Source organism: Pelophylax lessonae (genome assembly GCF_965119305.1).
Source record: "Pelophylax lessonae genome assembly, chromosome: 7".
NCBI classification, from domain to species: domain Eukaryota; kingdom Metazoa; phylum Chordata; class Amphibia; order Anura; family Ranidae; genus Pelophylax; species Pelophylax lessonae.
The window spans coordinates 50067175-50081181 of NC_138774.1; the positions used below are offsets into that span (position 1 = coordinate 50067175).

A 14007-nucleotide genomic window follows, 5' to 3' on the forward strand; every position below is an offset into this window, starting at 1 on the left:
CAGCCAAAAAGAACTTCTGTGGCTTTAGTAACATCTTGGTATGCCCCTTTTTCTCCCAAAACTTTAAGTAAGCAGCTAGACACAACAGTGATGCACATATTTGTCAAATGATTTACTTGGCAAATGACTTGTATTGTAATTTGAGAACCTGAAACCTCTACCAGAAAGCATAGGCTTATTGGTGACCTTAATTTTCTCCACCAAAGTGAATTGATACATCATGGTTACTTTCCCACCCTGGCCTTTTTAAGTAAGGCTAAAAAGTTTGTTTTTCAAAAATGTTTGTCTTTTTTCTTTATATGATAAAAAAAAATCTGTGGTTATTAAATACCGTTAAAAGAAAGCTCTACCTGTCTAAGAAAATAGTAGAAAATTAATTTGGGTACAATGTCACATTAAAAAGTAATTGTCAGTCAAACAATCAAACCATGGAACACTGAAAAATGGCCTAGACAGGAGGAGGAACGTGACATGCCAGTCCTGAAGTAGTTATGTAAAGTATAAATAAAGGAAAAACATTTTATGATGTCTCTGTCCCCATTAGGGAGATTCAGCCTTTTCTATTTGCCCCAGTGACTACCATTGAAAGTGAAAGTGGAAGAAAATCCCAAATTTTGGGTGGTCACCATAACAGAAATAGAGGGGTAATCTTCCAATGGTGACACTAGTTCTTTTATTCAAAACATTGGCAGAGGTTATAACCCTCCCTTACTTTGTCCACAAAAAAGATTTGCCTTTAATTCTAGTTTAAGCTGCATAAAAAGTCCTTTCCCCAAAAAACTTTATTTTTAAAAACACTTTTTTAGCATTTGTACCTATGACTCTCATGGCAGTGCCAAGCTCCCTATGCCCTTTTTTCAACAACAGGTTGTCTTTAGCCTTGAAAATAAACAGAAAAATGAACTAATTTCATCTTCCTCAAGACATGGGGTTCATGGACATCATGCTGGGATTGTTGAACCTCACGCTAATCAAAATTGACACAGTTTGTTCATCCCTAACAAGCACCCTGACAGCCCTCTTCACTGCCAGCAGTGGTGTATTTAGGTTTTGTGCTGCCCTAGGCCTGACTAAACTTGTGCACCCCCTAATTTACACATGACCCACCCCTACCTGTAAAGGCCACACCCCTTACTGTTTATGACCCACCCTGTCATCTGTGAACCACAGACCACAAGTCTATCAGTGCCCATCAGCGTAGCCTTATCGGTGCAGCCTCATCACTGACCTCTTTATGGGGGTGCCAGACTGATTTGCCTCCTGGACTCTGCCCTCAGGCCCAATTCACCACATAAGACTCGCACTATACTAAAAGTGTAGCCCAAGCCGGCGGGGACCCTTTTCGTGCGGGACTTGGGAGGAGGCTGTTTTTTTTTTTTTCGTGCAGGGTGCAGCTTTTTTGCTGCCCCCCTACAAAGTGCCGGCCTAGGCTTGGGCCTTGTTGGCCTAGGCCAAGATACAGCACTGACTGCCAGTACTCCGTTCCTCCTCCTACTGCCAGACTCTTAATACTCCTCACTGCCAGCACCACAATCTTCCCCCTCTGCCTTCCACTACCTCATTGCTTTCCACTCTGGTCGAGGGCAGGGATGGTCTTTAGTGAAAAAAAAATGGCAGATGGTGGTATTCCTCTGGGCAAAATAATATTTGCCGGGTATCTGCCACTGTGGTGTAGCATGAGCTACAAGGTTGTGGGTCTTTTACATGGCCTTGATGTACATGTATAGCAGTAGACATCTACTAGCTGATTAGTTGCTCACAGTTTAACCACAAGAGCTGTACGCTTCCAAAACTGTGCATCTTAATCCACAGTATAACCAGAAGAGGATTTCCCTTTCTACTACTGAACACAAACGCACAAGTCAGTTTCCTTCTACAATAGTTTTCTAGTTGCTTTCTTTTTTTCTCACAGGAGTTTTGAAGTACAGAGATGAAAGTTCCTATCCCATCCTTTATTGCATCCCTTCTACTACTACTGAGCATTACAACTGCAGGTAAGATCTGTTTTATATAATGCCAAAATATATTCATAATGAATTCCAACTTACTGTATATCATCAAACTAAACCAAAAACAATTCCTAGCTCACCTTACCGGCCAGCCTGCAACCAACCAAATAAACCTATCTGACAAGAAAAAGGGGTTCCCCTATTGGTGGGACTTTACAGGCATTCCAAAGACTTTACAAAAATAGTAATACAAAAGTAATTTTATTGAAGCAAAATATATAATATATTTAAAAGAAAAGCAAACAGTGGTAGCAATACATAAAATGCAGGTGACATGAGTACTGTGGTAGAAAGGAACCCAACGCGTTTCAAAGTAAATAACTTCTTCTTTAGGGGTCATTTCTGATTTACAGTATCTCTCTATAACAATAGATAGATAATTAGTACATCAAATTGTCATATAAGACAAAAAGTATATATACATGAGAAAGCACATTCATATATTCTTGCTTTTATGCACTTACATCAACTGCGTTGTATGGCGTTTATACTGCTTGCAAATGTTAAAAACAAACCGAGCTGTAGAGGCCTATATGGTGGGTCAGGATGACAGCACGCGTTCAGGAAAAAGGAGGGGGGTGAAATAGCCCAGTAGTTCAGACAAAATGTGAAAGACTCCAGATGAAACCTGTTGGACAGCTGAAGTCCAGGTAAGGGAGCCCCTAATATAAAAATAGTGAAACAAAAATGTATGTAGATCCAGAAGAAAAGATCATGAAGAAGAAAAATAAAAAAGGAAGAAAAAGAAAAAAAAGTGTGTGTATGTATATATATATATATATATATATATATATATATATATATATATATACAGTATATGTATTGTATAAATATCAAAATGTAAAGTGGTATGCCAAAGAATGTCACGGGAAATATATCCTGGCAAGCAAAAAACAACAAATATGTATATATATATATATATATTAATTAATATAAAAAAAAAAGGCGGGGAGAGGGACTATTGTTGATGGCTGAAATCCAATATAACATCAAATACTGAAAGTGAAAGGATTTATAGTCCAGTGTAGAAATATATGAGAGAGAAAAATGAATGAAGATTTTCAATCCAAGGTTAATAGACCTATTATAGAGCAATAGAAGTAAGGAGATCGATAGAGTAAGTAAAAAATGCAGTTTTACCTTTTAGCTGTTATAGACACCTTAGCAGCATGACTGCAGCTCACAAGAGGCAGTGAGCTAATGATAGAAAGTATGTGTATTTAAATGTTGTCTGGGATATAGTAATGATACTCAGCTGATCTCCTTAATGATTGCTGACAATCAAGTCAGCTGGGCTCCAAGTAGGGCTTCCTGGGACGCAGGGGCTCGGCGCCGCCTCCGCCATCCGCGCATGCGTCGATCTGGTGTAAGTATACCCTAAAATGAATTTAAGCTTTGATTCTGCTTTACATGGTTATACAATATTATAGTGTATATAAACCCTTAGAATTACTGTCTCTTCTTTGCTCCCCTTTGCTCTGTTAAATCTTACAGTTGGCGCAAAGGACAATCTAGGAAATAGAATGGAGTTTCACTTCCACCGTAGTTCTAGTCTGAGGTAGAGACTGCGGCTCCAAAATATTACTGTACAAGTGGAAATAGTGGAAGTGGGAGAGAGATGCTTTGGAATTGCTGTAGATGCACAATTAACCTCTAAAGTTAAATGAAAACGCCACTTTCATGGTAAAAAAAAAAAAAAAATAGCAAACAAAAATTAAATATGGAATAGATAACTGCTAGAAAAGCCATGTTGTAATTTTGTAAGTAAAGGGTAACTCCACTTCCGTGTGGAAAAAAATAGCAAATAAAGAAAAAATAATATAGCGTATACAATTGCGACTCAAGTCATATTGTAATTGAATGTTATTAAAAATGACCTATCCCTTCAATCTGCAGCTGTTGTCATTTTCTGAAAATGCAATGCAATATGGCTACCTGGAGGTGTTCTGTACACAGAATGTGTACTGACCACACCCCAGAAACATAATGTCCTGCTTGTGTGATTGGCTCACTGATTTTCCCAGAAGTCTTCACTGAAATACAAGTAAGATTTTAGGCATCCTCTGCAACACAACTGTCATTTTTGGTGAAATACTCCCAATAAGAATATCACAGCTAAAAGGATGCAGGCCCAGCAAATTTTCATCATTAGTGCTCTGCAGCTGCACAGCTGATTAATAATTATGAAACCACTCCCATTAGACCCACTCAACACAGAGACACAGAGGAACAAACAGGCATGTATTCAGAATAACAAAAGGTGGGAATCTGCAACAAAGTTTGTTAAAATCCTTGCAATGTACATAGATTACCCAGAAGGGAATTTTTTTTTCTCAACAAAAGTAGAGTTATGCTTTAAATGTTATAAACAATGACCTTTCCTTTTCAATCTGCAGCCACTGTATTTTTGTAATTTTATGTAAAATTCAATGCAATATGGCTACCTGGAGGCAATCCATACACCACTGGCATACAGAGCGCTCCCAGAAATGTAATTTCCTGCTTGTGTGATTGACCCACTGATTTTCCCACAAGTCTGCACTAAGATAAATCAAATTTTATACATCCTCTGCAACAAAAATTTAAATTTTGGGGGGAATTCTCCCAAAGGGTTAATCACTTCTACAAAGATGCAGACCCTGCAACTATCCACATTAGAGACCTTGCAAGTGAATCAGCAGGTTTAAAATGATAGTCACTCCTATTCAGATTTACTCTGCACACAACTATTTTTTTTCTTATCAGAGCAGAAACAGGTAGGTATCTGCAACAAAGTTTGTTAGCCACTTGACCTCTGGAAGATTTACCCCCCTTCGTGACCAGGCCATTTTTTTGCAATACGGCACTGCATTACTTTAACTGACAATGCAGCCCTGTACCCAAATAAAATGTGTGTAATTTGTTTTCCCCACAAGCTTACTATAGGTGGAATTCTGACATCAGTAATTTATTCAGTGCACCTGAGCAGTGGATTATAGGGCGCTGGTGATGTCAGAGCGCTATAAAAGAGCTGTCAAACTCAGATAGAAGTTAGTTAGGCAGAGAGAGTCTTAGGTTAATCAGCTGGCTTGGTGGCGTAGCTGGTAGAATAACATGCTTGCAAGTTAGAGGCTATGGGTTTGAATCTCCCCTGGCCAGCGGGTGATTAATAGTCACTTACATTTAAGCCTTTAAAATGAGGACTTATGATTGTTTGTGTTTGTATGTTCGCTAGAACATTCCCTTGTTCGAGATATTCTCGTGCGAACCGAACAGGGGGGGGTGTTCAGCTCATCACGATTCAGGAACTTCCTTCTGCAGTGATTCAGTTTGCCATATATAGGCCACTGGGTGCCAACACCATTCTTCAGCGAGCATGCTAATATTTGCACATGCATATGCTAACTCGTTAATGCACATCTGGCATTTGCCATATGCACAGAGGTACGGGCTGAGTTTAGGCTCGCACTGGTTTCCTTTCACTGGTGTGAATATGACCTTCCTTACACGCTGGGCCACTTTTATAAAATAGGACACCTGTACAAAAAAGTGTTTATATATTGTACGTACTGTACCTTTCCCTCAACTTGTGTATTGAAAAGCTTTTTTGCCCTCCAGCCACTACAAGTATTTGACCTTTAGATGAGTTGAATACTTGCTCTCCTGCAAACCACTGTGGTTCCTCCTGCCGGTTCGTACATCCTGTAGTGATATATGAGCCAATGGAAGGAACCACAGAGACTCTCTAAACACTGTTAAGGATTCATGCATACAGGGCATTTTTAATGCCTCTTTTAGAGGTGTTTTGTGTTTTTTTTCTGCCTCTAAAGGCCCCTCAATGTTAGCCTATATACTTATCTAGAGGTGTTTAGAGGCAAAAAAAAAACACTGCAAGCATGTTCAGGAACAGCACAAAAAATCGCCGACACGACTAAATGCATCTAAATGTGCTTAACCACTTAAGCCCCGGAAGATTTTACCCCCTTCCTGACCAGGCCCTATTTTGCGATTCGGCACTGCGTGATTTTAACGGACAATTGCGTGGTTGTGCAACGCTGTACCCAAACTAAATTTACGTCCTTTTTCTCCCACAAACAGAGATTTCTATTGGTGGTATTTGATCACCTGTGTGATTTTTTGATCATGCGCTATAAACAAAAAAAGAGCGACAATTTTGCAAAAATAACAATATTTTTCACATTTTTTTATATGAAATTCCCCCAAAAAAATTTAAAAATCTAAATTTTTTTAACATTTTAGGCTAATTTGTTTTCTGCTACATATGTTTGGTAAAAAAAATCGCAATAAGCGTGTTTTGATTGGTTTGCGAAAAAGTTATTGCGTTTACTAACTAAGGGAACGATTTTTGTCGTTTTTATTGTTTTTTTTTTTTTTAACGAGTAATGGCGGCGATCTGCCATTTTTTTTTTTTTTGCGGGACTGCGACATTGCGGCAGACAGATCGGACCTTTGACTGACATTTTTGACACTTTTGGGGGTACCAGTGACATTACTACAGTAATCAGTGCTATACATATGCACTGTTACTGTAAAAATGTCACTGGCAGGGAAGGGGTTAACTTTATTGGAGAAGGAGGAGTTAAGTGTGTCCCTAGGGGCGTGCTTCTAACTGTTATGGGATGTGGCTTGTTGTGTAATAACAGAGATATACGATCCTACATAGCAGGACCGTATGATCTCTGTTCTTACACAGGGGAGAATGACAGGCGGTTTTGTTTACAATTAGCGGCCTGCCTTTCTCCCTCTGTAACGGACGATCGCGAGTGGCCGGCGAACATCGGGTCCGCCAGGCACACGCGCGGGGGTGTCCGTGAACGAGCGGGGGCGGAAGTCTCCTATTGGCTCGCAGGCGAGTGAAGTACCCATACGTCACTTTGCCTGCACGGGGCTGACCGCCGCAGTATATGTACTTGCGGCGGTCGGCAAGTGGTTAAGCCAGTGTTTCTCAACTCTGGTGCTCGAGGCACACTAACAGGCCAGATTTTAGGTATTACCTTGGGGAGATGCATACTAGAATACTGCAATCACTTAGCAGCAAATTATATCACCTGTGATGTATTTCAGTTTTCTTGCAAACCTTGCCTGTTAGTGTGCCCTGAGGAGCGGAGTTGAGAAACACTGGCTTAAGGGCTAGGTTCATTAAACTCCTAAGTGCTCATTTCAATAACCAGAATAAATTCTTTTCTGGCCAATGAAATGACTGAACGCCCACGAGCACAGCTTTAGGTGTACTTTTAATGCTGCTTTTCTCCTGAGGTTTAGAAGAGCTGGGCAAACCCAGTGTGCATAAAAAATAAAATAATAATAATAATTGTACATATTTTTGTGCAGGAAAAGAATGTGCATTTTTTTTTTTTTACATTAGCCTGCAAAGCATTGCATCTGGGATTAGTGGATTGGGGGTGAAATGGCAGGATTCTGCACATTCTTCCTCCAGCTTTCTGCGTGTACCTCTCTTTGGGCTTCAGTTAGAGAGTTGAAGGAAGTGTCAGTGGACTACAAGTGCACTGATCACTGCACTTTTGCTTCATTGAGAGCTCCAACCGTGGTGGAAGATGGGTCTTGTAGTTCCATTTTTCCCCAGATCTCTTAGAATAAATTATGTGACTGTGAAGGTTAAACGCCACTCCAATTTCAAAAAGAGACAGCTGCTGCAGGGGAGAAGAACTTGCTTAACTAATGTCAACATTTTGAAGACTGTGCAATGCAGTGATTGCAGCTCTTTACCACTGGCTGTTATCCTCATCATACTTAGCTTCACTTGATTGACCAATCATTGTGTATGTCATATTCCAGTAATCTGTTCCTTTGCTTTTATATGCAACTTGGATGTTGTTCACTGGGCACAATAATATAGAAATCAGATGGGATAATTTGTCTGATTATATTTGCATGATTATGTTACAAATACTACATAACCACATAGTTACATAATTTATTTGGTTGAAAAAAGAAGACACAATTCCATCTAGTTTAACCCATTTAACTAGTGTCTTCACGTTAAAACATTCTGCCACAATCTGCCTGGACACTCAAACAACTTTTGTATCAGGCTCAATCACCAGCTTTACTCCAGTGTTGAGCTTCAGTATATATCAAGTTTTGACCCCACACCCACAACACACAGAATGTTTCAGCCAATCCCCATGAAAAAAAGCAGCCAGGAGGTCCAATCAGAGAAGGATTTCACACACAGCAGAGAATGCCAGGCTGTGGGATTCTGCCTGTGGGATTGAGGGACAGCCTTCTATTTTTGGGACAGTTCCTGTGGTTCCGGGACAGTTGACGGGTATGGATTATAAGGTCTTTAGGGGTCTGTGGCAGACATGGAATAGTTACATTATCTGGTATTACATCATCTGGTAGCATACTGCTTCCCTTTTGGGGTTTGTTAGTTCTACCAGGATCCATTGGAAGAAGTTTATATGCTCAATTTGGAACTGGCTTTGAGGCATTAAGGTGCAGCTGGGGCTATTAATGGTATTTAGCTAAGACATTTCTTAGGGGATACCCAAAGAACCTCTCCTGAAAACACTTCCCTATTTATTTTGATCCATGTTCAATTGTATTTTTTTAAACTGTGAATAATTGCTAATTAAGGGGGCTGTTGTGGCCAATTTATATCCATGTTTAGCAGACCACATTGTTGTTTGGAGGTACAATGGCAGGGATGGAATTTGACTAATTCATAAGTCATGTATGTGGAAGACATATTCAGACATACTTTAATTTCTTTTCCCCAGGCTCTATCACGATAACAATCACACAGAATTCCTATTTCTCAAGTGATCAAGTAATGACCTTCTGGGGCTCCCTGGACGTGGAAGACATTCAGGCACTGGCTGCCTACAATGATTCAAGGCTGATTAAATTCAAGCAAAGCTGGTCAAAGAAGAGCCTGAATGACACTGACTGGGAGTTTTGCAATATGTTGTTAAAACGTTACTTCAAAAATTTCCAAAAGCATGCACAAAACCTAATTAAGAAAGCTGAGATTAAAGGTAATATAGTTAATTGCAACAGAAATAGAGTGAAGTTATTATATTTTACAGGCGGCATTTACCTACAAAAATAGAAGGAGCTTTTGGGCAAAGAGACAGGACCTCCTTGATAACCAGTACTCCCTCACCCCTCTGCCCATTCAGTCAGAGCTATTCCTTCATTGGAGCAGTGTTTACAAGCAGGGCCACTGTTATCATGGGGATCCGTACTGCTTAACTGCCTCCCCCCCTGAAATATCAAAACAATATTTTCACTAAAAATACACTAAAATAATTATTAGCAGACACAAACACAACATAACTTACAAAATGTCAAAGGAAAAGATCCAAAAGCTGCACATCATGAAGCAGACCCATGTGCATGAAGTGAGATGAATGGCAGCTTTAGCCCAGACTCCAGCCAGAGTTCAGGCTGAGATTTTTCTTTTGACATTGCTGCAGCTTGGAGTTAGGACAAGCTCCCTGTCTCTGCCTACACTCACTGTGGTCTAGTTGGACTTCACCTCTCTACCTGAGTTGCACCTAATTTTGTCTTTTTAGGTTATAACTTACACAATTCCTGAAAGATAAAACTATACTAAGTTAATACAGGAGATGGGTTCCCATAAAGGTCCCTGCCACCCCTCCTGTCCAGGTTCCTTTCTTCTGTTGTCCAGGCCCCCTTGTTAAACCATTGAGGCCAGAGCCATGTACAGGGGAACCAGTGCTACCCCCTTATCGACCTCCCTTTTTACAAGTATTGGAAAATATGTGACATTGCCAATTTAACAGTTCTCTAACCTAAGCAGCCAATCATCTGGTCTGAACATTATCCTCTGGAGGTGCAAAAAGGTTATCCATCCAAAAAAGGCTCTCATACTGGATGTTACCCAGCAATGGAGTGCTAGATGGGCAATAATATCTTGCTGGTGGGGACAGCTATCATCATTATTTGGGCAGGTGACAGGGTCTACTTAAATTTCCTAGGACTCAGGACAGTGTTTTTCACTGATGCTCTGAAACGGCACTGGTCTCACTTCAGGGAAGGACTGGATCCTTTGGCCTGCAAGGCCAATTAGAACCAAATAGCCCTTTCATTATAAGGAAGTATTTCTATGAGAGAAAGAAAGGAGTACCATACAAAGTGTGCCAGATAGTTGCATTAATTGGGTACCGTGGTAAAAGATGAGTGTTTGTGAAGGACAGGGTTCAATGTGACGCACATTTGTTACATCTTCCAGCTTCAGTTTACTTTGCAATTCTCAAAATTTGGCCGCATGACATCTCATACCCTCTTCTGAAGTTTGTTTGTGAGGAACTTTCTTCAGATTGTAGAGATTCAGGTCTGAGCAGGAAGCAGGTAGCTGTAACATGCCCAGCAAATGTCACTGATTTCAGGTCTTGCTCTGATCAATATTTTATTAGGGCCATCACTTATGGCACAAGCCCAACAAATCCTATTAGTACTGGCTTGGGGGTTTAGGCAATGCCCCTTTGCTCCCCAGCCCAGTTCTCCCCATCCTGACTTTTATTATAAAGTTGAAGAGCCAAGGGTCCATTTAAAGGGAAGCTATCGTTGTTTTAGAGAAGCAACCTCCTTTCAGGCCAAATGTCTCTCACTGAAACCCTGGATAAGGAAGAAGTTGTTGTTCTGACCCTTTAATTTGTGTATGTACATTTCAGCTCGAGCTATTGAATTCTGTAAACAAAAGGGTTTTCCGTCAGATAAGGAGAAGCATGTGCATATGAGCCTAGAGCTAGTCAAAAAGCAGGAAAACATGAAATGAGCATATTATTTGTCAGGAATATTTGCTTTTTTTTCTAGTTGTGTGCATTTTAATTATGTAATATAGTCTCAAAACCAAAATTATTTTTCTTATTTAAAGCAGTTATAAACCCCCAAAATATATTTATTGTAGCTTACAAATTGTTGGTTGTGGTGACCGTGTTCGTTTTCTTTTTTAGGCTTTTTCTTTTCCATTATTTTCACCTAGTGAGTCAGACAGTAAAGCCCCGTACACACGCAACGATTATCGGCCGACCGATCATCCGTCTTTTGTCCAGAGTTGTGTTTTGTTGGTTGGAATGTGCCTAGACTGCACACGAATTTTCTCGCCCAACAAAATTCTACTTCAGAAGTGATGTCATGTGTTGGTTTGTTTTCTTTGTGTTTTTTCTTCACTGAGCATGCCCAGACTTGCTCATCAGATTTTTCCCTGTCGAAATCTGTACTGACTGACGGAAAATCGGCCGTTGTGTTGACGGCCAACAAAAATTTTATAGTCTGCACACCAGATTTTTTTCAGCCGAAAAGTCGGAGTTGGTTGTCGGAAGCATCATACTAACAAGCCGAAAATCGGCAGATCGGTCGTCGGACGAAAATTCTCTGCCAATTTTTGACGCGTGTGTACAGGGCTTAAGTCTGTTATTTTTTCAACAGACTGAGCTGTCAAGCAAAAGTGGCAGCTAGAGGGTTGGGAAACACCATTTAACACTTTATGTAAAACCTTTTTATCAAAATGAAAGAAAAAATGTAAATGCTTAAATAGTGTTGGCTTAAAGCGGTTGTATACTCTAAAAAAAAAAAAAAAAAAAAAAACCCTGCAGGACAAAGGCATAATGAACTAGTATGCATTGCATACTAGCTCATTATGAAATACTTACCTTAGAACGAAGCCCCGGCACGGTCCTCTTGACAACGCTAAGGGAGCTGACATGCTCCCTCGGCGTCTCTTCCTGGTTCGGCGGCTCCAGCGCTGTGAGTGGCCGGAGCCGCGATGACGTCACTCCCTCGCATGTGCACGGGAGTTTCACTTTCCGGCAAGATCCGGCAAGGAGCTCTGAAGGTCTGCCGGACCTTCAGAGCGCATGTGCCGCAGACATCAGCAGCTGCATGCAGGTTGAATATTTCCTAAACCGTACAGCCTTATTATAGGCTTACCTGTAGGTAAAAGTCAAATAGTCGATTAAACTACCGCTTTAAATGTGGCTTTATTTTGGTAATTAAAGGCTACGTTCACTTTTTTGAACACGCTACATCTTACAAATGTATTTAGGGTGTATTTTGATCCACTGTTGTCACTATTAGGAAGCTGGGAAACCAGAGAAATGATGTGCAGCTAATATTGGAACATTATACAGTAAGTGGCTGAAAGAGGTTGAAGGAGGACAGCAAGATTGAGATGCAAAAAAGGAGGAAAAAAATTGAAAAGGGTTGAACTATACCTTACTTAGGAACCTGCCCTTAACAAATATAACATTCAAAAGTCTGAAAATATTACTACCTGCTTTAACCGAGAACCAATCCGCCTCAGGTACCGTCTTATTCCAGTGCTGGGTGGAATGTTCCTCATCCATGGATGACATCAAAGATTTTATTTACAAGGTGGCTCTGGATGGAGAAGATCTGGTGTCCATAAATGCTGTAGAAAGAGTGTGGGTCGCTGGCAATTCTCCTTACTCTCAGGATGCACAGAGGATGATGCAGAAGGACAATGTCACAGGGGTGGGGCTTGTTGTCATACTAATGCACCAATGCCATTTAATGGCCCTTTCATTTTCAACTGCGGGAAAGGAAGCATATTCAAGGAGGAGTAAGTACCAACAGCGTATACTTAACTAAAAAAAAAAAAAATGTTTTATATTGTAGCTTATCAGTTTTCTTTTTTAGTATTTTTACCTGGTGATTTTGCTAGTAACAATGTTTTCTCACTTTTATCTCCAGTTCAAATGATCTCCAGGACATTTAGCGAAGGTGAATCTGTAGGTGAAAAAAATATAGAAAATGTACCTATTTATAAACACTTTAGGGTAGGACCCCAAGAGAAACTTAAAAGGCTGAGTAAGCAAAGAAACCAAAAGAGGGCACTTGTTGGCACACACTTTTGACCCCATGTCATGGACTACTCTAACCTTTAGCTCTGAGGGGGAGAATTAAAGTGATTGTTACCACAAACATGTAAATCACTGCCAGCCCCTCTATTATATGTAGTCATAACACACAGGGTTAGTGTTTTATTAAAACAAAGCTGTTAAATACCTTTTTACACCTATCCTCAGGCCAGTCCCTTGACTCACGTCCGGTCTCCTACTCCGATCCAGGGCTACAGCAGGAGGGGCTGAGCTGCCATGTGACATCCCTGGCTGACATCAGAGGGAGATCTCGGCCCCTCCCACTTTAGCCTTGGATCAGTGAAAGAGACCGGCCGGGAGTCATGTGACCGGCCTAAAGATATCTGTAAAAAAGTATTTACGAGCTTCATTTTAATAAAACACTAACCCTGTGTGTTATGACTATATATAATACTTTGTAGAGCGGCTGGCAGTGACATTTTCTAATATTTTATTTTTTTTACTAATACAGGCAGTGGTGGAGGGGGGGGGGGGCAGAAACAGTAACACAGACACAGGAGCTGACAGGCGGGGAGGGAGGGGGTGATGGGGACAGAGCAGGGCTGCGGATGATGGAGGGACATAAACGGATTATCGTGGTCATTACAGAGAGGGGGTCACAGGAAGGGGCAGGATCAGCCAGGTTTTTTACAGTTTAGAGAGGGTCAGATTGGACAGCACAAGCACTGTGCTGTTTAATCTGCTATAAGGGAACAGGATCTCTTTTTTAGGTTTACAAACACTCCAGGTTTGTTGGGCAAAGTATCACTTTTCAGAGAACCTAACCTCCCCACATCTAGTGGCAGTGCCAAGGCAACAGTAAAATACGTTTTCACTGGTTTACCACTTTAAGGAAACTTGACATGGTGCAGGCTTCTTTTGTTGACTCCTCTTGCCAATTGCCCAGCTGTCATACTGATTCATTAGGCTTTAATACTAATCATAACAAGTATACAAATTAGGAATTATGACTTTAATTTTCCAAGTAATTGTTCCGATTCAGTGGCTGAGAAGAAGGGAATCCAGACAAGTAGCATTTTCAAAAGAAGACTAACAATGGTAGTGTTTCTCTCATGACAGGTGTACGATTAAATGTATCAAATGCCAAGTCTTTTTTCTACTTAAAT

The 14007-nt window shown here is 40.6% G+C and overlaps 1 protein-coding gene across 2 annotated transcripts in view; it reads left to right on the forward strand.

Annotated features, from left to right (window-relative positions):
- The window catches only part of LOC309560277 (antigen-presenting glycoprotein CD1d-like), a 293187-nt gene that overhangs the window by 259360 nt on the left and 19820 nt on the right, over positions 1–14007 (forward strand). For both annotated transcript variants that reach the window (XM_082263872.1, XM_082263871.1), the window contains exons 3-4: positions 8753–9010; positions 12304–12582. In XM_082263872.1, the coding sequence (XP_082119998.1) occupies positions 8753–9010; positions 12304–12582 (537 nt within the window). The remainder of the gene's footprint in view (positions 1–8752; positions 9011–12303; positions 12583–14007) is intronic.